The following is a 25602-nucleotide window of genomic DNA, read 5'->3' on the forward strand; positions in this document are numbered from 1 at the left end:
TTCAGCAAGGCCACCTACTAATAACAGACAACACCACTGTTATGTGATACATAAACAAGCAGGGAGGTACTCATTCTTACCCCCTTTGTAGACTAACAATGACTCTTTGGGAAAAATCCCTGAAATTGAACATACAGCTACAGTCCCAGTTTGTTCCGGGCAGGGACAATGTTCTAGCGGACAGTCTAAGCAGAAAAATCCTGGATCCACACGAATGGATGTTGCATCCAGACATTTTTGCACAAATAACTTCTGCATGCGGGAGGCCGGACGTAGACCTTCTTTGCCTCCCACCTCAATCATCATCTGAAAAAGTTCTGCACGAGGTCACATCATCCACAAGCCTGGAAAATAGATGCTCTCTCATTCAGCTGGAACTCTCTAAAAATCTATGCATTCCCACCTCTACCATTGATGACCCAAGGTGTTACTGAAGGTCAAAGCAGAGCAACCGAAAGGCATCTTAGTAGCTCCAGATTGGCCAAGACAGCACTGGTATCCACTACTAAGGAGTATAACTTGCACCAAGCCGTGGACCCTGCCTCTATGGTCTCCACTCTTGACTCAGCACAATTACAGGACGGTTCATCCAAACCTGCAAACTCTGCGCCTGACAGCTTGGAGGGTCCCATGATGTCTCCGCATATCTCTTTCTCCAAGGAAGTTCAACAGATATTATTGGAAGCATGCAGACCTTCCACCAGAAAAGCTTATTCGGCCAAATGGAAGAGATTCAGCATCTGGAATACCAACAAGGGACAGGATGTATCAGTAATGAACATTCCACAGATATTGGAATACTTGGCAGAGATGCTGCATAATGGACTTCCATATTCTTGCATAAAAATACATGCTTCAGCAATTTCAGCAAGATACAACACCGATCCTCCTGTGTTCTCACATCCTTTGCTGAGACAATTTCTAAGAGGGGTACAGAATATCAAGCCTCCCAGAAAACCACCAGTGCCTGCATGGGACCTCAATTTCGTGTTGGAAAAATTAACTCTTCCTCCCTTTGAGCCAGCAGCATCTGCAGAATTACAATTTCTTTCCTGGAAAACAGTTTTCCTGTTGGCAATAACCTCAGCTAGGAGAGTTTCGGAGATACAGGCCCTCATGGCAGTTCCTCCATTCCTCATTTTTCATCAGGACAGGGTTTCTTTAAGAACCAATCCTTCTTTTATGCCAAAAGTGATCTCCGGGGTGTCTCTAAATCAAGCAATTCACCTGCCTACTTTTTTCCCCAGTCCTCAAAATAAAGGGGAAAAACTGCTGCACACTTTGGACATTCACAGGCAACTGCGCTACTACTTGGACAGAACTAAGGCCAACAGAAAATCTGACCAACTATTTGTAGCTTACGCTCCTGGGGTACAAGGAAAAGCAATTTCCAAACAAACAATTTCAAAATGGATTGGACATTGCATCAGATTTTGTTATTCCTACCATGGAAAGTGTGTGCCAGCCAATGTCAGACCACACTCCACCAGTGCTACAGCCACCTCCACAGCCTTTCTAAGAGGGGTGGCTACAAAGGACATTCTAGAAGCTGCTACATGGAGCTCCGTGCATACATTTTCCAAGCACTACAACCTCCCTTTATATTCCAGATCCCGAGCAGGCTTTGCTTCAGCAGTCCTGCAGGGCATTTTAGCTACACCATCCTTATCTTAGAGCCTACCACCCCCAGCTTGGCTATGGTATTCAACCCATATGTAAGGACTGCAGTTGCATTCTTGAAGGACATAGTACAGTTTTGTACCTACCATAAATGTAGATGTCCGATAGAATTGCAACTGCAGTCAGGTTTTCCCACCCTCCTTCCCCTCTGTACATTGGGTCCACTTTCCTCCTTTTTTACTTAGCTGGGGATTTCTGTTATGGTGTATCTGTTTATTGCTATTGTGTATGTCTGGAGATTTTCATTCCATTTCTAATTTTAGCCTTCCTTGGAGGGCACCTGGCATCTGGGGCAAGAAACACTGAGGAAGATGGCGTTGGTTGATACTTTTATACCCCTGCCGCTCTGACGTCGGGGAGGAGGCGACATCAGCCGACGTCGGACCCAGACTTTGGAATCCGGCCGACCGAGGGCTGCCTGAGGCAGGACAACCCATATGTAAGGACTGCAGTTGCATATCTATCGGACATCTACATTTATGGTAGGTACAAAACTGTACTTTTCATCACAGTCAGTTACTCCAAAAGCAATTTAATATCCTCACAACAGACAGAGTTCATCAGATGACACTTAAAGACAAAAAATTGGATAGCTTCTGTACCAGAGTCTAGGATCATTTATGTATGGTGGACAGTCTTACATGTTCAACACCCCACATCAACTGCAAGGCTTATCCTTTGGTTACAAGGACTTGATGTCTTCCACAGTAATGTTAGTGCCCCCACCCAAGTACCACATGAGAGTTCTTCAGTGGATATGTTAAATACAGTGGTTCCAGTTCCTCCATTCTTTTCATGCAAGGATTTGCATAACGACCACATGCAAGTCTCACATTACTTAGTGGTTGACCTCCACGGCTCTCCTGGAAGTTCTCCCCCTTTTCTCCACATCCCCCATGGCCAAAGTAACCACGAATATTTCCCTTCTGGGGTGCGGGTGGGGTTCATTTCAAAGGCAAAACCAAGGTTCTTAGTCAAACATAGAGGTCACTGTTCACATCAGTGTCATGGAGATGAGAAGCCCTCCCTATCATTGGTGGGTTTCCAGTATTCTCTCCCAAGGAGTGTGATTTCAGTCCATATAGACAATATGTCAGTAATATGGTACATCAGCAAGCGGGGGGGGGACCCTTTCATATCCTGTGTGCCAAGAATCTATGAGAGTCTGACAATGGGCCATGTCTTCCCTTCGCTTTCTCATCACAGCGCATATTCCTGGGACTTCTAGTGTGTTCGCTGAGAAGTTGGGCAGGTCTACCTACTGCCTCACGAATGGGCACTCAAACTGTGGTGAATCAGATCTTCAGCAACTGGGGCCAGCCATGCTGTGATCTCATTGCTTCATACCTAAACCACTAGTGCAGTAATTACTTTGCCTTAATCCCTCCACAGGAGTAAATCCCTAAGGTACACTAGTCCACAGTTAGCCACCAGGTCTTTTTTATGTCCCCCCCCCCTTCTGGTAAAAAAAGTTTGCTCAGAAAGCAAAAATGTGCAAAGCCAAAGAAATCCTCATTGCTCCTTTCTGGCTTCTGCAGGTGTGGTTCTCCTTTCCCTGGCCTCATGTCCTGCATCTTCCCTGGACATCGGACACCACCGGGTCTTCTGTTTCAACCCATCTGGGCAGCCTCACCCAAATCCAGAAGCACTGAAGCAAACTTCATGGTTCCAATTTTAACAGTGGCCAGAGATGCCAGCCTTCAACTCAAGTGGTTCATATTTTGTTAGCCTCTCAGAAATTAAGTACCCGGAAAGTTTATCTTAGCAAATAGAAGAGGGTAACAGCTAGAGGGATGGATCCCTCTTCAAGCTGCACTTCCTTCTGTCCTAGATTTCTTGTCAGACCTTTTCTAACAGGGTTCTAGTTTTTCAACAATCAAAGTGCATTTATTGGCCGTTTCCAATTTCCATGTTGGACAATATCAAATGGTTATATACACTCAAGATTTCAAAGGGTTTTCTAAAAGTAACTTTTGTATTGAGACCTCCCATAAGAGAGCCCTATTCCTTCATGGGACAGAACTGTCGTGCTTCAAGCATTAACAAAAAAACCCTTTTAAATCAGCAGCTTCAGTGGACTTTTACCTTTCCTGGAAGACTATTTTTCTTGTGACCGTCACTTCAGCTAGAAGGATGTCTGAATTAAAAGCACTTTCTTGTAAACCTCCTTACTTGATTTTCTATAGGGATTGTTTTTTATTTGAGAATAAATATTATGTTCATTCCAATGGCATCTGAAATAAACATCAATCAAGCCATGAACTTATATTTTTTCCACAGTTTTTTTAACAAAGGAAATATATTCTGCATCTGTTAGATGTCCACAGACTAAAGTTTTCAGAAATCCCGATTAACTGTTTTGTAACCTTTCTAAAGCCAAGTTAGGAAAGAAAGTTTCAAAAGTCACACTGTCAAGGTGGCTGGTTGACTGCATAGCCTTTGTATACAAACATTGGAACTCACTTTTTAGCTAAGGAACCAAGAACTCTCTCTCAACAAGGGCTGTTACTGCTTTTATATGTAGAGTTCCTATAGATCAAATCAGTGCAGCAGCAACTTAGCCCACAGTCCACACACTCATTACTCAAAAACTGTATATACAGTCAAGGTCACATATATCGTTCAGTTTCACTATTCTCATGAATATCCTTCCTTGATACTTCACAGGATTGTGGCAGCTAGGGAATCTGTCCCAAAGGTTAAAATGGATGAAAAAAAGACATCACATATGAAAGTTATGTACTCACCGTAATAGATATGGGTTATCTATTTTTTTGTCTGGGTTAGCATCTCTTCACCGTCCCCCTTCCAATAATGTTTTCCCTGTTGCTCCTCTTTAATTGAAATGACCTAATCAGGAACCTTGCCAGTTTGCAACTTCAGTTGGTTGTTTTCTCCAGGTTTCTTTTCCACTATAGCATTAAAGTGGTGTATTCTGAGGTTGCAAGAAATTTTGTTAGTTGATAAATTGGCACACTTGATCCGAAGTATGTGGAAGAAGAGAGGGATTACAGGAAGGGGAGGAATCAGAGCCCTGGATCCACAGCTTCTAAAGGCCCTGAGGTCAGATAACCCAAAGGTTGAACTAGATAAAAAGAAGACAACACTGATCTATCGTTATGGTGACTGCATAACTGTCATTTTTGTTCAGTACTGCCTGGCTGTGCTTGATGTGTCAGTGTCATTGGCAGTAATGGTATCCTGACAGTCTTTGATCTTACTTCAGATTCTCCCCCTCTGTGGAATTTTTTTTCTTTACTTTTGTGGGCATTCACAATTGAATACCACTTGTTCCTGTACTATGGAGTGCGTAGTGCCATAGGGCTCAGTTTTTGGATCATATTCTGCCCCCAATGTAGTCAGAAGGAGAAGATCAAGTTCTCACTGTTGTACAGATGACGCACAGTTTAGTACCTCCTTTTGCTTCTAAAGCATACAATTATGAATTATTTGGTGGTTTATAACGTAGCTCTCCACCGTTAGTGTGCTATAATTGATTAAAATTCAGCTCCATCAACACAGAGATCTTTGTGGTTCCTGACACACTGCAAGATTTGTCTGTCGCAGCATTTCCACCTTTTGTAGTTTTTGTTAATAGATTAGAGTTTGTGGTATTCGTGAAGATATACTAACACTCTTGCGTCTAGGTGTCTCCTGTTCTTCACTGTGCTTTATGGAGTATCACTAGGATTAAGCACGTAAAATACATCTGTGAATATCTCTGTGGTAGTTCTTGCTTGTATCTTTTCAGATCTTGTTTGCTTTCACTCCCTTTGTGTAGGAATTCCTGACAGTGAGTTTGGCAAAGTCCTTACCAGTACATCTGTTTCATGCTTCTGCTGCTGCACTGGCTGCAGATTCGGTTTTCTCTTTTATTTAAAATCCTGATCTTACCATGTTTGACCCTGCATCACTTTGATTCTCTTGATTTACATAGTTAACTTTCTGCCATCTAGTATATATGCTGTGCATCAGCATCTTGTGGCTACTAGTAGTTCCTAGGGTGCAGCTTCAGGCATGGTGTTTAATCTTTTTGTTATAAACTCCATGAGTGTGAAATTTGACAGCTAAAAGTTGGTGTGGATGCCACCTTTGCTTGGGTTAAGCATTATATTTAAAAAAAAAAATTCTGTCCCCACTCTTGGTGATTTAGACAGTCATTTGCCTTTTTTCGATTTTTATGCTGTTTGTATTAGGTTTACTTTGTATTGCTACATTGGTGTTTGGTTAAAAACATATTAGTAAGCATTAATGCGAGTCTTCAGCTCATTTTCTAAGATATTTAGGATAAAATGTGGTTTGTTGCCTTTTCAAGTTGGTTGGGTTTTGTTAAAATCTTGAAAGAGTGAGTGTGTGCATCTGCCTACCTGTGTATAGAACCATTTGTGGAGACACTATGGAGTATGTATTTTTTCCTGTGTGTCATTATCAGGGATGTAGTCTTACTGTTATGGGTTCAATTTGGGATGTAAATAAATGTGTTACAAATAAAGTCCACTAATTTACTAAAATATCAATAGTATTATATCCCCTCCTTTGGGATGGAGAAAAACAATCGACTAAACAGTTCGCTGCTTTTGTAAGTTTTTCATACTGTTGTAAAATCTCATAAAGCAGATCAGTTTATGTAGTGAGTAATATACTGGGTGATGTCCTTTCTTTGATTACTGTTGCAGTATTCTAAACAGTTGGGTTATCTTGCCAAATAACCTGCACATCTGGTTGGGGTACCAAAGTCAAATTCTTCCGTAGAGACGTACGTCCAACTTATGACCCAAGCCTGCAGGTGTAAGGCTACATAAGCAGACGTAAAAGCTTAAATCCTCAGACTGTCTCGCTTCCAGCCCAAATGCAGGTATTGCACCCATCTGTCTGTTCTGTGTGTGGTCATTTGTACCGTTGGCCTTCACTGGTTCAGATAAGTGCCTCATTGGGGAATCATCCTTTACTTTTCACAATTGTATTGCTATTGGTTTCTCTCTCTTGGATGTCAGTGGGGGGGGGGGGTATGTGACTTGAGGTAGGCAAATTCCATACGAGGCTCTCCACTCTGGTGCCTTTTCTTTTAGGTGCACTGCACATTTAGAAAAATTGTGCAGTCTGTCAGTCCTTTGTTCCAAAGACTCTTTGAACTAGACTTTAATTCCTACTCAGAAACTCAACACCTCACTCAAGCAAGGATGGCAAACCCTGCCACCCCTTACATCCCATCATGCCCCGCCAGTTCAGGAAAAAAAAAACGTAAGAGGCCTAGGCCTGATATCACGACTTCCCATTAGGAATATGATGTACCTGCAGAGGTCTCAGAATTGAAAGAACACTCCACACCTACCTAGTCTCCTCCTACCACTACCCCACTGGAGGCCAGTATGTCATCTGAAGCTCGCACATTCCGAAAGACTGAAGCTACCGATAATGGTGGGAAGGGGAGGTCCGCAATTAATTTCCAAAGACTTGCTACAGATCCTCATTAGAGATTTAAATATCTAGATCTGTCATTGAAGTTTGGCAGGAGTCAGAGCCTCTACCTTGAGTGAAAGAGGATGCTGCATCAAGGAAGAATCAAAACAAAAAAATAAAAACATTCCTTCCCCTAATGTCCAAAGAAAAGGAGTGGATGGACTTTTCACAGGGCCTGTTTAGTGTCATTATGGCACTCAAGCCATCTTCGTTTTCAGGACCTGCTACCACTGTGGTTTCTCCCTCCTCTCCACAGAAGAGCCTCTTAGACACTGCTTCTGAAGATGAAGAGGATAAGTCAGACTTGATCACTCAGCCTGTTCATCCCAAATCTATTTGTCAGTTCAAGTGGCATCTGATGATGATTCTTTTCTTCTGATTCCCCTGTTGAAGAAGCTTCATTCAGGGAAGCTATTGTGAATACGATGAAGCATTTTAAATGGGAATCTAAATAGATTTCTGAAGTTTAACAAAGATGCCGTAAGTTCTTGGAAGTCTGTGCTGCTGCTCTTGTAACTCTTGTTATGAAGGCTTTTTTTGGATGCTTCTGCAATCCACTTCTACTGCACCAGCCAGCCACTTGCTCCAAAAAGGCCTGACTGGTTTTACAAAGTATCTGAATATTTAAAATTTCTGTACAGAAACAGTGTGGCAGACCCCTCTGTTTTTCCATGTCAACAGATAAGCCCTCTGAATTACTGCTTGCTGCTAGTGCTCTTCCTTCAGATAGACAGCAGAGCAGTGGACAGGCTGTGGAAAAAGGTTTATACGTTCTCCACTCTGACCTTTAGAACTTTGATGTATTAGACTTAAATGATCAGATATGTATGGTCTATCCTCAGCAATTTGAATAAAAAAATTGCCCTCCCCTGAGGACTCTGCCACTAAGTATCAGGCCTTATCCTTGATGGCTAAGGCTTCCCAAATAGCTAGGCACAGCGGTAAATCATGGCAACTGGTGTATGTCCTGTGATCAGGAGGTATGCATGGTTGCATTATTTTCCCCTTCCAGAAGATAAGTTGACACTCATAGATCCTCCCTTAAAGATCTTTTGTTTGGTCTCAGTGTGGCCAGTCTTTTCAAACAATTTTAGAAACAGGATAAAATTATGAAAGACTGTAGATAAATCTTTACTTCTATACTTAGATACCAGAGAAATTAACCTGAAAAACCCACTTCCTTTGGGGAACCCAGGCCTCTCCATAAGACCAAGACAATGCCTAGGAAACGATTCCAGGGGAAAACAGTTGGGGACTCCAGATCTGAGATGCTTCCCTGCCCAGAAAAATCCACCTGACTACCTCCTATCCACCTGCCTATCCTCTCTGTCCACTCCCTTCCCCTATCCAAAAGACTGACCTTATCCCTAAAATGTACTAGCTTCTCATCACTTCAGACAAATGGATACTTTCTCATCCAGTAGGAGAGCAGAATGACTTGGAAAGAGGTTTCTGCTTTCATTGGTATCCCTTCTCCACAAAATCACGTGCAATTGATCCACCCCATCCTTCACACATTGCTAAAGCAAGGCACGATAGAACTGTTACCCCCACAGTATGTGAGAAAAGGGTTCTATTCCAGGCACTTCCTTGTCCTAAGAAAAGGAGGAGACTAGAGACCAATTTTGGATCGCTTCACCTTCAACACCCTCCTCCTGGTTCCATCTTTCAAGATGTCCTTGCAAACTTGCAGTTCATCCTTCCTCAAGCCGTCCTGGTGCCATTGGACTTCAGACTCCTATCTTCACATTTCTATTCTCCCTACCTTCAGAAAATTTCTCAGGTTTTCTACTGGTTCATTGCACTTTCAGTTCTCTGATTGGCCTTTTGGCCTCTCTACAGTCCCAAGAGTCTTCGCAAAGTGCTTCACCCCACTGATAACATACTGTAAGACTCGGGAAAGGCAGACATTTCCCTATTTGGATGACCTGTTAATACAGCCTCCTCCTCAGCAGGTACTCTTAACTCACCTCAAGTTCACAATGGCCTTACTTCAAGCCCTAGGTTTCAAGATCAACCTGAAAAAGTCAGTAGTGAAGCCAACTTAAGATCTTATTTTTTTGGGATGCAGACTAGATACCAAGCTCATGCAGGCTTTCTTGCCACCAGACAAAATGCAGAACCTGAATATTTACTTTATCTTTTACCTATTCAGTCTTGTACTGCAAGTGAGTTCCTCAGAGCAGTTCGATTCATGGCAGCAACCATCCCCATGGTCCCAATTTCCATACTTCATATGAGAAAATCCAGTAGTATCGTTAATCTACCTGGTCCCCAGTGTTCTCACTCCCTGAGCACTGTGGTTCCTCTCTTTCCTTGCAATAAAGTAGGAATTGTTGTGGTTGCATGTCGCAGATAAATCTGGGATTTCTCTTCTAACCACAGGTACTACAACAGGCGCTGCACACAGACACATCAGACAATGCATGCGGAGCATGGATGGGCAACCTGAAAGCTTAGGGGCATTGGCTTGCAAGTTTAAGACCAGAACACAATCTGGAGGAGATAAGAGCACTAATACAAGCCCTGCAGAGTTTCTCCCATTCTTGGAAACCAGGTCCATTAAGAGTATACACAAGACAGCACAAAGGTTATGTTATGCATAAACAAGTGCTGGGGAACCGGATCTTGTCACCTGTGCAGCCTGATTTTTTTGACATGGGAGCAAGCCATAAAAGCAAACATCTCCCTCCAAGCAGTTTGCATTCCTTCATAGGACAATGTCCTTGCAGGCTTTCTGAGCAGATCAAGAGAAGATCCCCACATGTGGATGCCACACAGGGCTATACAAGTCCACAAATTGGGAGGGTTGGTGCCACAGAAAGATCTTTTTGCTTAATCCAAAACAACTTCTGCTATTTTATAGCAGGGCTTACTGTGTTCAAGCTTGGAAAATGGATGCAGTGTCCTTCCCTTGGAAAAGTAGTTTTTTATATGCTTTTCCTCTGGTTCCCAGAGTCCTACTAAAATCCAAAAGAAATGTGCAAAGATTTTGCTTGCGACTTCCTACTGGCCAAGGCTTCACTGTTTGTTTCCCCTTTCTCTACCACCTAGCAAAGGGCCATCACCAGGCCACAGTGAACTTGCTCACACAATAGAGAAGCACACTACTTCATCCCAACCTCTCATCCCTCAGCCTGACCATATGGATGACCGGATTCTGATTCCTTTTAGACACCCAATTTTCTGAAGGCATGTTTAAGGTTCTCCTTGAGGAATTTAAACTTGCTACAAGAAAATATTACATTGCAAAATGGAAATGATTTACTTTATGGTATTGGCCTAAATATCAGGACCCACTTCAGAATAATATCCAAATGGTCCTCTCTCATTTGTGAGAGTTGTTATAATCGGACATAGCATACCCCTGTCAAGGCTTGCCTTTCAGCCATATCTTGAACCACCACTTCTAACCAGACGAGGGAAAAACATTAGTAAAGGTTGTGCTCCACCTGAAACCTCCAAGGAAAGGTAAAGCCCCCTCTGTCCTGCTTGGGACCTCACCTTTGTGCTAGAGAAACTAAGTATCCCTCCTTTTGAACCAGCAGTTTCTGCCTCTCTCAAAATTTATACTTGGAGAACAGTTCTGGTGGTTCTTGCATCTGTCAGGCGTGTTTCTGAACTTCAAACCCTAATGTCAGCTTCTCCCTTCCTTATTTTTGTAAGGATTGAATGTCTTCAAGGACCATTCCCTCTTTCATGCCAAATGTAGTAACTTAGGCTTGGTCAGGCTATAAGTCTTCCCACTTTCTTCCCTAGTCTATAAAATAAAGGAGAAATAATTTTAAATTCCTTGGATGTGCATAGACAGCTGCAATTCTACCTGTATAAGACCAAGGAGATAGACATATTTGACAAGTTGTTTGTGTCCAAGACTCCATGTTAAGTAACCCAGTTGCTAACTGGATATCTAATCTATTTTCTTTTGCTACACTTTCCATGGCAAATCCTGACCTCTCCAACAAAGGCTTATTTTTCTAAGGCAGTGGTCACATCTGGAGCCTTTTACGAGGGGATTGACTCTAGAATAATTTCAGAGGCAGCTACTTGGTCCTCTCTGTACAGTTTCACAAAACATTACAGACTTAGAGTAGATGCCTTCTCTAGATCCACAGCAGCCTTTGCCAAGTTGATCCTCTCTTGATTTCCAGACAGTTTTCACATTTCCCTTCCATCCACCCATTACACTTCTCAAGCTTTGGGATCGCCTGTCTGTTGGGAATGCTGCAACAGTGATCTAAGGAAGGACATAGTACAGTTGTGTAAGAACTTACCATAGCAGTAGATTCCCTACTGATCACTGTTGCACTATTTGTTCCTTCCCTGCCTTTCCCCACTTTCTGGTTCTTCTTTCCCTTATGGACCAAGGAATATCAGTGTCTTTCTTTCTCTCCCCTCTTAGCTGACCAATTTATTTTGTCTGTGTGGCCTCTTCAGGCTTTACTAGCTTAGTGATTATTTATTCTCATATGTATGCTTGTTTACCTTTACATCCGTGGGTTTAAGTCATACAGTGGATGTATGGATATGTGGAAAGTTTTGGCTTTGGTACCCTGGTCAGATGTCCAGTTATTTGGTGAGATATTTCTTCTGTTTGGAATACTGCAACAGTGATCAACAGGACATCTACTGTTATGGTAAGTTTTAGACAGCTGTATTTTATTTGTATTGTATCACTATCTACATTAAGTTTTTTAAATGTCACACACAGATGATTTTTTTCAGTTTAATTTTATGTCTGTGTTGACCATTTTTCTTTTTTTTTTCTTTAAATATTTTAAGGGTTGTATGTAAATTGCTTTTACTCAACGGCAGGTTATGATGACTTAACCCAGGGAACAGGAGCTGGTGATTACAGCAAAGCAGGCTACAGTGGATCATCTCAAACGCAGAACAAAGCTGCTGCTGCGGCGGCAGCTGCCGCTGCTGCCGTCGCTGCTGCTGGAGGACCTGGAAAAGGTAATAGCAAACACACACGACACAGAATTGGGTGAGGTTTCTTTTTTTAGTCTTCTCACAGTCTTACATAGGTTTAGGACAGGGATTCATAGTTTCAAAAAATAATATAGAATGTCATTTATGTGATATAGCTGTATGAAAAAGAACTTTGGTATTTCATTTGGCAGGTTAGACAGAATCGCCAACACCTAAGAAAATAGCAGTTTAGTGGAGTCTTAAGGCTTTGCTACTGGATGGCCTTAACCAGACACTTCTGCATTTCATCAGAGGTGGTCTTACTAAAAAAGGGCATAAACTTGAATAAGTACCCCTTCTTTCTTCATTCTTTTCCCACGGTTTGACTTAGCAGCTTTCTGAGTAAATGCATGTCACTGTGCCATTTTGTCTTTGAAGTTATTTTTCCTCCAATTTTCTAGCTTGTTTTCATCATTTTATGTCACTGCTGCTGCTGCTGCACAGAGATGATGGCTCCAAATGATGAATACAAGCTGTCTTGCTACCAAAATATTTACTTTTATCTATGAGCAGTGTCTGAATTTAACGTTCAACTACTTGCTAACATTGAAAGATGAGAAGTACTGATTTGTGCAGTTGGTAGATTTCAGTCATAACATTCTCATACTGCAAGGATGACATAACTAACATGAGGACCATTACTTAAGGAAAGCTGCTGTTAATTGTAAATTGGGCAGCTGTTTTACCCTTCCTTGGCTTTCTGTTATTCTGCCATGATCCGTAATGCTGCATTAAAAAAAGTCAGATTCATTACATAGTGTGGGACATACCTCTCAAAAAAAAAAAAAAAAAAACTTTGATTTAAATTTCATCTGGAAAGTTCCATCTGTGAGCTAGTTTCCAACTGGTGTGTTTTTTTTGTAACGTGTTAAATTCATATTTACAGGGATGTTTCTTCAGACTTTGGGACCATTTTAAAACAAATATTAGAAAATATTTAGTGTATTATTTCAAAAGATAATTTCAGCTGTTATATTTAGTAGACCAAGTTGTGGATCATTTGCATTAACAACTAGATCCCCCCACCCCCCAGACATTTCTCCACTTCTTTCTACTCTTGCACCTTTTCCAGTAGAAGGTACTATAATTTGGCCTGCCATCTGCCATCAGGGGTTCAGTAGTATTGCAGTAGTGATGGAGTACCCTACAAAAGAGACCTCTTTTGATATCCCCGTATTTAGATGAGTTCTTTGTGGTTTCTTTGAAAAGTCCTTGGCAAGCAGTCTTTTGTAAGGCCTGCCTTGGTTGAAATTCCTTCAGATTCTTAAAAACTGAGAGACTTTGGCTCGAGTTCTATTCTAAGGATAGCTGTTTGTGATGGGGTTGAACTCTTATAGCTATTCTTTCTGTCCGAGGAACAAGTTCATTAGAGGATTATCTGTCCATCCTAGGTAAGGAGCAGAGGTGGGTGCATTTTGCTGCTTCTCTTGGAGTTGACTGCAGCTACTGCTCTGATATTGTGACTGCTGCTGCTGGCCAAAGTTGTCTTGTTCTTGTGTACTGCTTCTTGGTATTGGACACTTAACCACTGCCATGTAGTGGCAGATCGATGTCAGTCTAAATGAGTTTCCCATTTTGACATTATATCCATTCTAGAGTCTGTAGTAATATTTTTAAGAATAGGGTCTTTTTCACTTGCATCAAATTGTGCTGACTCCCCTCTGTAGTGCCCTTTAAGGACTCTTATTTCACAGGTCCTCTTCCAGAGGATCTGATGATTGATTACTTTAGGAAGTTCAGGGAGCTGATGTAATTTTATTACCTCTTACTTCACAAGCTGTCTATGAAAGTGGCTGAATATCTGGATTGTCACAGACCTAGCTGTAAGCTCTGTTCCTTCTTTCCTTTCATTCTTAGTCAGCTTGAGTGTCTTTAGAGTCTCGCAACTTTGACTTTTAGGCCAGAATCTCAAGCCTTTGTCAGGCTTGACTTCAGCTGTTCATACTTCATCCCACTTGGTTTAGTGACTTCCTTTTCCCTGATAACGAGTCAAAATATGTAGGCCTGGAAGGCAAAATTGTCTGTGCCATCTCATTCCTAGGCAAGTGTATTACTAATCAGAATGCTGTCTTCAGTGTACATTGACATTTAGGCTTCAGCAGAGTCTAAATGCTCCTTTGAAAGCCCTCATGATTTGAAGGTAAAGGTCAAGTTGCCCCTGAACCTGCACAGTTGTGAGGAGACCTACAAACAGCCTTTAAGGTTAATTTTTGACTTTTCAAGTTGTCAAGCTGGGTTGATGGCAGTGGGCATAAATTTGAGGGGGACATACGTAGCTGTGCATTTCTGGGCTACCAAGTGATGTTCCTCAAGAGCTATGTAGGGATGCTACTTTGGTGGTAATAAGGTTCTTGGCAGGCCAGTGATTTCAAGGGGCTGGTTCCCTGGCACAGACAGAAAAAGCCCAGTAACCCCAATGAGTTGGGTTCAACTATAGATTTCCCAATGGAGGGGGCAGCAAGAGAATGGTGAGAGTGAATAGCTGTCATCTCACCTATTTTGGTTGGGGAGAATGAGTTGATTCCACTACAGAAATGTGTTCACACAAGGTTGCATAACCATCAATCATAAGCATTTTACCCTATGTGTGAATTTGTTTGAGAAAGTTTTGAAGAATATAGTTATGTCCAGTAGTATACCTTGTATCTTTAGTTTTTTAGGGCAATTTTATCATGTGCAATCCTTTTTTGTGACCTTTGCCCTGAATTGCTCATCTTTCAAAGATTTATCTGGCATTTTTTTGTACTTGCTGTTTTAAATTCATTTCCCCTTCATAGCCAGGAAAAAGCCGAAAGAAGAAGCCTCCCTTTTCTTTTTTTTTTTGTGGAAAATGAGAGGAAGGAAGTACCACTTTTTAATGTGTTTGTAGAAGTTAGAGAAAAACTAGAGGCCTGTTTGTTATAAGAGATCTTCTACAAATAAATATAGAGTAAGAAACTGCTGCACAAGAAGTTTGTATCAACTGTTAAATATCTGACCTTGTTCAAGGCCGTTTCAGTTGCCGCATACTTTTTAATTGTCATTCATATCTGTGAGGGTTACTGTCTTGGGTAGACTTTAAACCATTTGCTGTGCAACTGGCTCTCCTGTGCCACCACTCTGACTTCCTTCAACATGGAAGGGCCATCTTCCTTAATTCTTTCAAAATGTCAGTAATCAGGATCAAGACATGAAGTACCCCAAGTTCTGCTGCTTCGTGTTTAGTGTCAGAACTGCATTTAGTACTTTGGATTCCATGTTTTATTTTTGTACTTCTGGGATAATTGAATAAGGCAAATGTGTAATATTTTGTTTTGAGAATATTCATAGGATAGGCCCAATGGCACCCCTTTCCTGCACCAAGTTTGCCATTTTTTTTCTCCAGCTGGGCGAGGAGCTGGCTTCAGCAACTGGAGAGTGAGCCCTGGTGCCCATTTGTTCCCTAACCCGAAAATATATCATTTCATTTATTGCTCTTGGAAGCAGCAGTCAAGGGTTAGGGAGTGGGTCAGTCCTCGGAACGTACAAATCATTTGTAACTCCCTCCTTTGCCAGCCTGATGACTTGTGTATGCTTCACAAGTGCTGCCTTACATGAGGTGCTTGCATGTTACCACACTCTAAGTCTTTTGGATAGACAATGTACCAGTGAGCAGTATGGGCATTGGTAGGCTTATGAGTAGTAAACCAACATTCCTGCAGGTATTGAAAGTGCAGCTGAACAAGGTGAAGCCCCTCACCCCAGAAGGGCAAGCTTGTGTCAGCTGATTGCTGCATTCCAGCCCTGCTCATTTGCTCCAGTCCCCTTATTAGTATAACAGTTTGTGTGGGGTATAGTAATAGTTTTGTCTCTGCACATCACTGGGCAGGTAAAACATGCATTTTCTTTTTTGAGTAAGGTCAGACCATGCATCACATTCTTTTATTTACTGCAAAGATTTTGCCAGCACATCTTTAGTTTAATAAAGGAAGGTCCTTATAGTCATCCAAGAATAAACAGCTGTATTCTAATACCGTACCATCATTCCTGAGAGTGGTTTAGAAAAAATCTTGCAAATTTATCCCTGAGAAAAAGTATGTCCTTGTTAGCTCTCTAATTATCGCTCCAAAGGAATTCCATCAGTTAGGGTATTTGCTTCATTGCCCTGGGTCTTCTCTACCAAAGTGGGAAGAGGAATCAGAATCTCATATCACCGCCATCATAGAGATGGTTTGAAGATTGTTGGTCCATTTGTTTCTCTGTTGGATTCTTAGTGACTTGCCCTGATTTATCCACATCTATGAAGACTTCATCATATAGTGCCCTGTTGATATTCATCAGCACCCTTCCTTGATTATTAATTGCTATTGAAGATGCCATAGGTATTGTTGGGACACCCTCTCTTCTGGTGAGGTTTGTTTTACAACCTGTTCTCTTTCCTTTTTTCTCATTAGGACTGCTGTTTAGCTTTGGTCTTGGTGCCTGTTTTTCCTCTAAAGGAAAACTGCCTCTGGAGATGTCCTGCAAGATCAGGCTAAGAAGGACCTCGCACAACATTTGTCTAAGTCACTCCAATGATTTTGTGCTGTGTCTAATTCCTTGAGATAGGCACACTTTTATTGGCCCTAATTTCCACTTCATGCCTCTGGCCCATATTAAAACACTACAGTTAAGGTTTTATCTACGTATTGTATGTAATGACACTTTTGCTTCTTAACAGGCTTATTTGAATGTAACAATTTTGTGCAAATAAGAGGGAAGTTGAGAGATTGAGGAAGTGTACAGTCCTTCACTTCTGTATCGGGTGGAGTGCCACGGGTCACAGGCCTTCACCATCTCAGCCATAGTTTTGACTGCCTTTTCATGTATATCTTCCATTTGGTGGGCTTCCAAAGTGTAGTCCAAGACAAAGCTCAGCTCATGCAGTTAGAATTTCTTGTCCTACTTAACGATCAAGTCTTGATAGTCTATAAAGCACTGACACTGGTGTGGACAGTACCCGAAAATTATTTTTCATTTCCCAAGGCAAATGAATAAAGTCCTTCCAAAAGGAATGTCCTTTGTGACACGTACAATCAGCAAAATAGCACCCATATCTAGGACAGCCAGTAAGAGACAAAGGTGCCCATCACTTCATTGGTCTTTATTTGGTTAAATAATCCCTAGGGCTTGTTCAGTGGAATAAAGAGATGTCCTCCTGTTCCCATGTTGCAGTATTTTTACTGTGGGATTCTCCGTCTCAGGCGACCCGAACGTCAGCTCCTATACAAAAGCTTAAGCCTGGTTGCTGTCAGGTGTGCAGGACGTCACATGCAGGGCCATAAACCATGGGCTATAAATGTGACATCTGCACGCACAGACCTCAGAACTTCTCTGCTGCAGTTGAACGTCAGCTTTCTCCCTTCACTCCATGCTACATAAGATATCTTCGGATAAGTACCCCGTTGGGGATTTTTTTCTTTCTTTTTTACTTGGGATGCTGTCGCTCTTTTATTTAGCTGATGTCATCTAGAAAGGGGAAATGTAAGTCTAGCCAGCAGATTCCGCACAAGGATTCCCAGGAGCTTTGTCTGTTTTCCTTAGGCCAATCCCACGACCATACAACCTGTAGCATTTGTCAATCATTCGTACCAAAGACTCTACTCTGTCTTCTGGCAGACCTGAAGCTATTCATGGAAAACCAACGACTCAAGCGTTTAGCCCTAGGCTTGGAACCTGAATCGGATATCGAGGTGGAGCCACCTAAAAAGAAGGCCAAGGTTTAAAGCCTTCTGCCCCTCTGCCACCAGACGTCCCAACAGCTACTGGTCTAGGGGCTGAGGGACGTCTGGATGAATTGGCAACTTTGGCGAGTACCTTGATGGAAGCTGCCCAAGAATCTCTGATAGACACGTACGCGGAGGTTACTGTAACGTTGGCTCTGGCTGACGGCAAGGGGGAGCCAGGCTTCTCCATACAGCCGCTTACAGTGTCAGAACTAGGCTCTGCTCCCACAGGCCTGACGCCTGATCCTAGGCCTTCTCCTTCACAAACCGTTACAAAGACAACTCCCCTGAAGAGGAAACCCAAAACTAAACATTTATCTTCCACTGCTGAAGAACAGCCAGACTGGCAAACCTTTTCCCAGTCATTGGCTCAGGCTTTATGGCCCACAGCTTCACTTGCTGCATCCTTGCCTACCGTCAGCCCTAGGCCAGCTTCAGCTACCTATATCCCACCTTCTCACATTCAGGAGGAAGATTCCTTCTTCTCCTCCTCTGATGAATCTCTTACTTACACCTCCCAGCTAGCTTCTCCCCTGGAGTATTGCTTCCCAGATGAGGACTGCTTGGAAGGACACTCCCCACCTGAAGATATTACCTTTAGGGAAACTATCTCCAAAATGAGGGAGTACTTCAAGTTGGATGCCACTCAGATAACTGAGGTGCAAAAGAGAGATTGAATTCCTAGAGATGGAGTCCCCTTCTCCCTCTGCTATTCCCCCTGTGATACCAGCTCACCTGGATGCATTTGCTTCAGCCTCCAAGACCCCTAAGTCACAGTCTCCAGCTCTTAAGAGACCTGATAGGTTTTACAAAGTGCATAACCAGGAACCAAACACAAAACCAGATAAAAGTAAAATAGTCCAAGTGTACACAGCAGGTCCACACCCAAATAAAATCTTTAATGTTATTCACCAGTAGAATCTACTGGTGAATAAAAGGAAGAATTTTATTTTGGTATGGACCTGCTGTGTACACTTGGACTGTTTTACTTGTATCAGGTTTTACAAAGTCCCTGATGACCAGAAGTACCTCATTAAACCACCTGTGGCAGACCCAGCTGTCATTGCAGTGACTCCAGATAAACAACTCAGGCAGATCCCCTCTGCCATCAGAGAAGAGCATTAAAGTCATGGGAAAAAAAGATTTATACTACTTTCACCCTGGCCTTCAGGGCCATTAACTGTCAGACTCGCATGGTTAAATATGCCTTAAACCTGGTCTCCCAGGCAATTTCCTTACTTTCTTCCTTGCCTGATTCACCCACTAAATCCCAGGTTGTATTTATGCTCTCCTTAGCAGCACAAGTTGCCAGACATTCTATAAAATGCAGCTGTGATGCTACTGAGGCTTCAGCCAGACCAGCTGCCTCAGCCTCTGTAATGCGCACATATTCCTGGCTCAGACTACAACCACTCCATGATGATTTTAAAAACAAAATCTTGGATGCACCCCACAACAACAAATTCCTGTTTGGCAAACAGTCCGCAGAACTGTTCAAAAGCCTTCAGGAAAAAGCAAGGAACTCCAGGACCCCAAACATTTATTGGTCTCACCAGTTCCAAAATTCTATACAAACTACCCTGCTAAACCCACATTTGTCTGGAGGGCTCCTGCCCCTTCTTCTTCCTCCTTCCTCAAAACACAGGAAAAGGTCTAGAAAAACATTGTCCCCCAGGACTGCCTCTTCACAGTCCACCCTCAGGCAGTCCTTTCCAGTAGACCCAACAATGCATGACTGCCTAAACTACTTTCCCCTGTCCACTTGCCTCTGTCACTGTCTACCCATTTGGCAAGATATTACTTTAGACCATTGAGTCTTATCATTAGTGGAAAAGGGTACTTTATGACCTGGCAGGAAAAACTTCTACCACAGGGCAATACCCTCACCCTCCCAAAAACCAGCTCCACCTAATACCCCAGATCATCCTAGATCTTCTTTCACAGGAGACCATAGAAAGGGTTCCCACAGACCAAGAAGGGCGGGGGGGGGGTTCGTTCTACTACAGGCTTAGCCTGGTGCCAAAAAAGGATGACCCTTGGAGGCCCATCCTGGAACTGTCCCTGTTAAACCCCTTCCTGCAGGTTCCTCCCTTCCGCATGCTATCCCTTCAAACCCTTCTTCCACTACTGCCACCCAGTGCGTTCATTGCCACTTTTGACCTGAAGGAGACACACCTCCATATGCCCATCCACTTAGACTACAGTAGGTTTTTACGCTTTGCTGTGCCCTCCTCACATTTTCAGTTTATTGCCTTACCCTTTGGTTTATCTACTGCACCAAGGATCTTCACAAAGTGTCTAGCCTCAGCAGTATCCTTGTGCCAAACAAAAGGCATTCAAATCTATCCTTACCTGGGCGACCTTTGCATTCTAGTAGAAGAGGCAGTTACTCTCAGGACTCGCTCAAAATTCACTATGAGCCTTCTCCAGAGTCGGGTTTACTCTCAATCTGTCAAAATCCTCCCTCACTCCAGCCCAAGACCAAACCTTCTTGGGCTGCAGAATACAGACAGACCTGATGAAGGCTTTCCTTCCTCAAGACTAAGCATTTTTTTCCAGGAGCTACTACTTGTCAACCACATCTCTGCCAGACAAGTCTTCTAGGCCTCATGGCAGGTACTCTTCCTATGTTACCCCTGGCAAGGCTGCACATGAGGAAGTTCCAGTGATACTTGAAGAATGTCTGGTCCCAACACAGTCACTACTTGGAATTCCAGGTGCCCTTCCTACTCCACCTAAAGACAGAGTTGAGGTGGTGTATCCATCAAATAAACCAGAATCCAGGCCACCCTCTGCAACCCTCCAAACCAGTGCATTTTATGCACACAGATGCCTCTGATCTAGGGTGGGGGACCACTTTGAACTGTCTCAAGGTACTGGCTCAGTGGGAGCCCTCCCTTCAGGAAAGCACATCAGTGTGAGGGAAATGACTGCTCTTCTAGCTCTAAAGACCGTCCTCCCTCTAATGCAGGCAGCCCCCCTCCAGATCTTCACAGATAACACAACTGTGATGTGGTACGTCAACAAGCAGGGGGGTGGCCAGATCTTACTTACTCTGCAGGGTTGCAACACAGGCATGGGAGTTGACCACCCAGTACAATATCACACTGCAGGTGGGCTACATTCCATTTCAAGACAACCATCAGGCAGATGCCTTCAGCAGATCTTTCTGTCAACATCATGAGTGGATGCTACACAGAGATGTGTTCTTCGATATTTTCCATCAATGGGGTACACCACAAATAGATCTGTTTGCCTCCCCTCAAAACAGACAACTACAGATGTTCTTCATATTTCACTGTTGCAGTCATCACATTTGGGTTATCCCTGCCAGGGTAGCCCTTGGCCGGCCCAAGTACCAGAGGCTTGGTATTTCTGCGTCGGTTACTGTCGCTTCAGGACTGACATCAAGTCGTCAGTAGTAAGTAAGGCAGCCGACACCATTACATCAGTCTTTCTTGCAGTGGACCCCGAAGCAGAAGCTGTTTGCATGAGTGCCGGTAGGCCGCTACCTGAGTTTCATCTTCCGAAGTGAAGCTGAAGTCTTCTAAAGCTAAGTACCCCGTTGGAGAACCTTTTTTCTTGCACTAACCAGTGTCAGAAAAAGTTAACAATTGTCTCACCTGTGGAAAGCAAATACCACACCGAGACTTTCATTCTTACTTTGTCACTTGCTTAGGCCCAGACCACGATGTCCCCCGCTGTCGCTTCTGTGCTTTGTTCAACACCAGAACTGTACGTCGTTGGGTCCTTATTGTAGCTAGATATTTTCACTTGCATTCCCGATATGGCTTCAGTAAGCCATCTGACAGCAGATCTTCCTAAAAAACGTAAAGATAAAGGCAGAGACAGAATGCACAGGTCCAAACCTACTGACGACGCTCTTGTTAAGCTAGTCCTCAGTTCTCCGGTCCTCAGTGAGGTACTTTCGCAGCCCCTGATGAACGCTTCTGTGGATTCTCAGGCTGCTACAGAGACCCTTTTGGAGTCCCGTATGCCACAAAACTCTTCTTGCACTAAGGATCCTGCAGTCGTCTCTATTTTGGATGGGTCCAGAGCCGCTGAGCAGGCACGGGCGTCCGTGGAAGCCCTTCATACTACCATTTCTGGACACAAACCGACGGCTTCTTTTGCGACTACCCTTCTTTCAAAAACTACCGAGTTTCTTAGGCCCAGGTTACGAATCACACCCAAGAAATCAACGACCCAATCTCGGGCACCTGCTTTCTTGCCTCCATCTCAAATGCTTAAAATGGCAGAAGACCTTATCATGCTGATCAGGGGAAGCCAAGCTACCCATTCCAAAAGAAAGCGATCTGTTCCCTGTAGTTTTGTTTGAACAGGAGTCCGATGACTTGGATGCTTCTGAGTATGAAGACATGCAACCCCTCTCTGATTATGAGGATTCTGATGCAGAGAATTCCATTCCTTCAACCTCTACCCCAGAGGATTTTTCCTTTGGGGAAACCCTTCACACCTTAAGGGGAGCATGTCCAGTGGGAAAGTCAAGACTACCCTCAGTCTACAAAGAGACTCAGGGAATTCTTAGATCTTCCACAGCACAGACCCCTGGCCATCTCCCAGTCCTGGATGTTGTGGAGGATGTTTTCCTGGAATCCAGCTTGACTCCTGACACCCTCCCTCCTGCACCCAGAAAACCAGACGGGTATTAGAGTCCTTGACTCGCACAAAATTATTTTTAAAAATCCTGCTGCTAACCCTGAGGTAATTTTTCAAGGGCCTAAAGGAATTAAAGCAACCTCTGCTAAGAATCTCACTCCCTCAGATAGGGATTCCCGAGCACTAGACAGATGGGGTAAAAAAGTATACATTTCAGCTACTCTTGCTATCAGAGCACTAAATTGTCAGTTCCATATGCTAAAATTTCAGCAACATACCCTGGAACTCCTCAAACAAAAAATGTCTTCCTTTCCTGCTTGTGCAGAATCTCAAGAGTTAATACATTTTCCAAGTCAAGTAACTAAACACACCTTGCACTGTGGTTTTGACACCCTAGAAGCTTTTGCAGGGCAGCAGTCACCGGTTCTGTCCTTAGAAGGCATGCATAGCTTAAGGAACAGCCCTTGCTAGACCATGTTAAATCTAAATTGTTGGATGACCCCTTGAACAAAGACAACTTATTTGGCACCAAGGCAGAAGAGGTCTTAAAAAGGATGGAAGAAAAGGCAAAATCTATGCAGATAGATAAGGATTTCTTTCAGGTCCAGCCACCCAGGTTCAGCAGGCATTGTCCCTCTCCAAGCAGTGGTCCTTTCAGTTCAGCCCAGACCCCACAAACAGCAGCCACAGGGAATGCAGAGATCTAAGCAGTGGACTACTTCCACTTCAAAACCAGGGAGTTCTAAGCCACCTCCTTATGGTAAGAACTTGGAATGACACTCCTCCCCCACCCCCTCCCTCTGCCCACTTCCACTTACCCCTAGGAGAAAAACTCTCCTTTCATGCAAACACCTGGACCACCATTACCAATGACTGCTGGGTACTCAGCAGTGTCCCAGGGATACAAATTTTCTTTCCACACTCTTCCAACTCCAAAAGGGTTCCCAGATTTACCTCAAAACCAGTGGACAGAGGCGCAAAAGCAAGTCCCTTCCTTGCTCTCCATTAGGGCAGTAGAGCACATTCTGGCAAAACAGAAAGGCCAAGGTTTCTACTCCGGCTGTTTTCTGGCACCCAGGAAAGAGGGCACCTGGCGCCCCATCCTCGATCTATCCATTCTAAACACCTTCCTGTTGATCCCAAAATTCAAAATGCTCACCCCGCAGCAGCTGCTACACATGCTCTCAAAGGCTGCCTGGCTAGCCACCTAGGCATAAAGGAGGCCTATCTCCACATTCCTGTCAGGAAGTCATGCAGGAAATATCTCCGTTTCAGAGCAGGATCTCAGCACAAAATGTCTGCCTCCAGCCATTGTCTTTTGTAGACAAAGGAATATCCAGATTTACGCATACTTAGATGACTGCCTAATTCAGGCACACTGCCAGGAAAAGCTGCCCAAGCACCTGGCCTTTGTAAAATCCCTACTAACCTCCCTACGGTACACAGTCAACAAAAAGAAATCTAAACAGGTACCCACCCAAAGGATTATATTCCTGGGAGCAAGCCTGGACACAGCGCCCCCGGTGGCATTCCTTAAACCAGAAAAGCAAACCTTCCTGACAGCCTACTTCTCTCAACTAGCCACCAGACCCCAACTATCTGCAAGGAAAATCCTGCAAGCTCTGGAGTTCATGGCATCTTGCATTCTACTCCTTCCATATGCCAGACTGCATATGAGGAAACTTCACTGGTACCTAAAAAGCTTTTGGTGTCAACACTCTCAAGACATGGAGACTCTTATACCTATAATATCTTGCCTCAGAAAAGATTTTCTTTGGTGGGCAACAGCATGCTCCCTCAACAAAGGACTGCCTTTCTCACCACCCCACGCCGCCCAGTCCCTCACCACAGACGCATCAGATTATGCCTGGAGTGCACACCTGGACAGCAAGTGCATACAGGGCCAATGGAGCACACAGCAAATCCATCTGCACATCACCCAAACAGAGATAATAGCTGTCCAGCACGCCTTGATAGATTTCAAGCCCTTTCTCTCCCCAGGAGCTCTCCTGATCAGAACAGACAACACAACTGTGATGTGGTATATCTACAAGCAGGGAAGGACTCAGTCCTACCCTCTTTGCAGGCTGGCCATGACCCTTTGGCACACAGCCTCTCACATGCAACTCCACCTTGTTAGCACAATTCCTACTGGGTTCTCTCAGCTCTTTGGCGGACCACTTAAGCAGAAATCTTCTGGACCCACACGAGTGGCAGCTCAACAGAAGAACCTTCACCCTAATAACTCAGAAATTGGGCATCCCGAAGGTCGACCTCTTTGCCTCCCACACCAACCATCAGCTCAGCAAATTCTGCACCAGAGAGCATCACTGCATGGCTTGAAAAGTGGATGCCCTGTTCTTCCCCTGGGTTAAGTCTGTCGGTCTATGCCTTTCCTCCACTACCTCTCATCCCCAGGGTACTGCTCAAAATAAAGGAGAAAAAAACAAGGACAATTGTTATAGTTCCAGACTGGCCTCGTCTGCTCTGCAGCCTGTCTCCTCTGCCACATTGGCATCTCCCTCAGATTCCAAACCTCCTGACCCAGATGGAAGGGGAATTCATGCATCCCCAATTTCAGACACTCAATTTGGCAACTTGGCTTATTCCCTAACCCCAATCAATCTGCCAACCTCTGTAAACAGGTTCTAGATGTTGTATGCAAGGCCAGATGCCCTAGCACTAGGAAGTCTTATGCTGACAAATGGAAAAGGTTCTGCACCTGGATTCAGGGTATGGGAGCCAATACGGTGCAGCCCTCCCTCCCTCAAATCCTGGATTACTTAGCTGACCTGCTACACAGTGGACTCTCCTTTTCCTCTATTAAAATTCATGCTTCTGCTATCTCTGCTCATTTTCCCACTGAGCAGCACCTTTTCTCACAACATCTGATCTAACAGTTCCTAAGAGGAGCTAGCAACTCGAGGCCATCCAGAAGAACACCATCCCCAGCTTGGGACCTTAACTTTGTGTTGGAAAAGCTCACCCTCCCCCCTTTGAACCTGCCTCTTCAGCAGAGCTGAAATTTCTCTACTGAAAGACTGCTTTCCTTCTGGCCATCACTTCAGCCAGAAGGGTCTCCGAGCTGCAAGCACTCATGGCTGTGGAACCCTTCATCATCTTCCATGCTGACAGGATATCCCTC

At 43.7% G+C, this 25602-nt stretch overlaps 1 protein-coding gene across 1 annotated transcript in view; it reads left to right on the top strand.

Moving 5' to 3' along the window:
- UBAP2 (ubiquitin associated protein 2) overlaps positions 1–12134 on the top strand; it is a 2620504-nt gene extending 2608370 nt beyond the window's left edge. The window contains exon 21 of the mRNA XM_044087268.1: positions 11923–12134. Within this exon, the coding sequence (XP_043943203.1) occupies positions 11923–12134 (212 nt within the window). The remainder of the gene's footprint in view (positions 1–11922) is intronic.
- Positions 12135–25602: the final 13468 nt, after the last annotated feature.

Source organism: Protopterus annectens, chromosome 1.part1 (genome assembly GCF_019279795.1).
Source record: "Protopterus annectens isolate FY-2018-M chromosome 1.part1, PAN1.0, whole genome shotgun sequence".
In the NCBI taxonomy this organism is placed as follows: Eukaryota; Metazoa; Chordata; order Ceratodontiformes; family Protopteridae; genus Protopterus; species Protopterus annectens.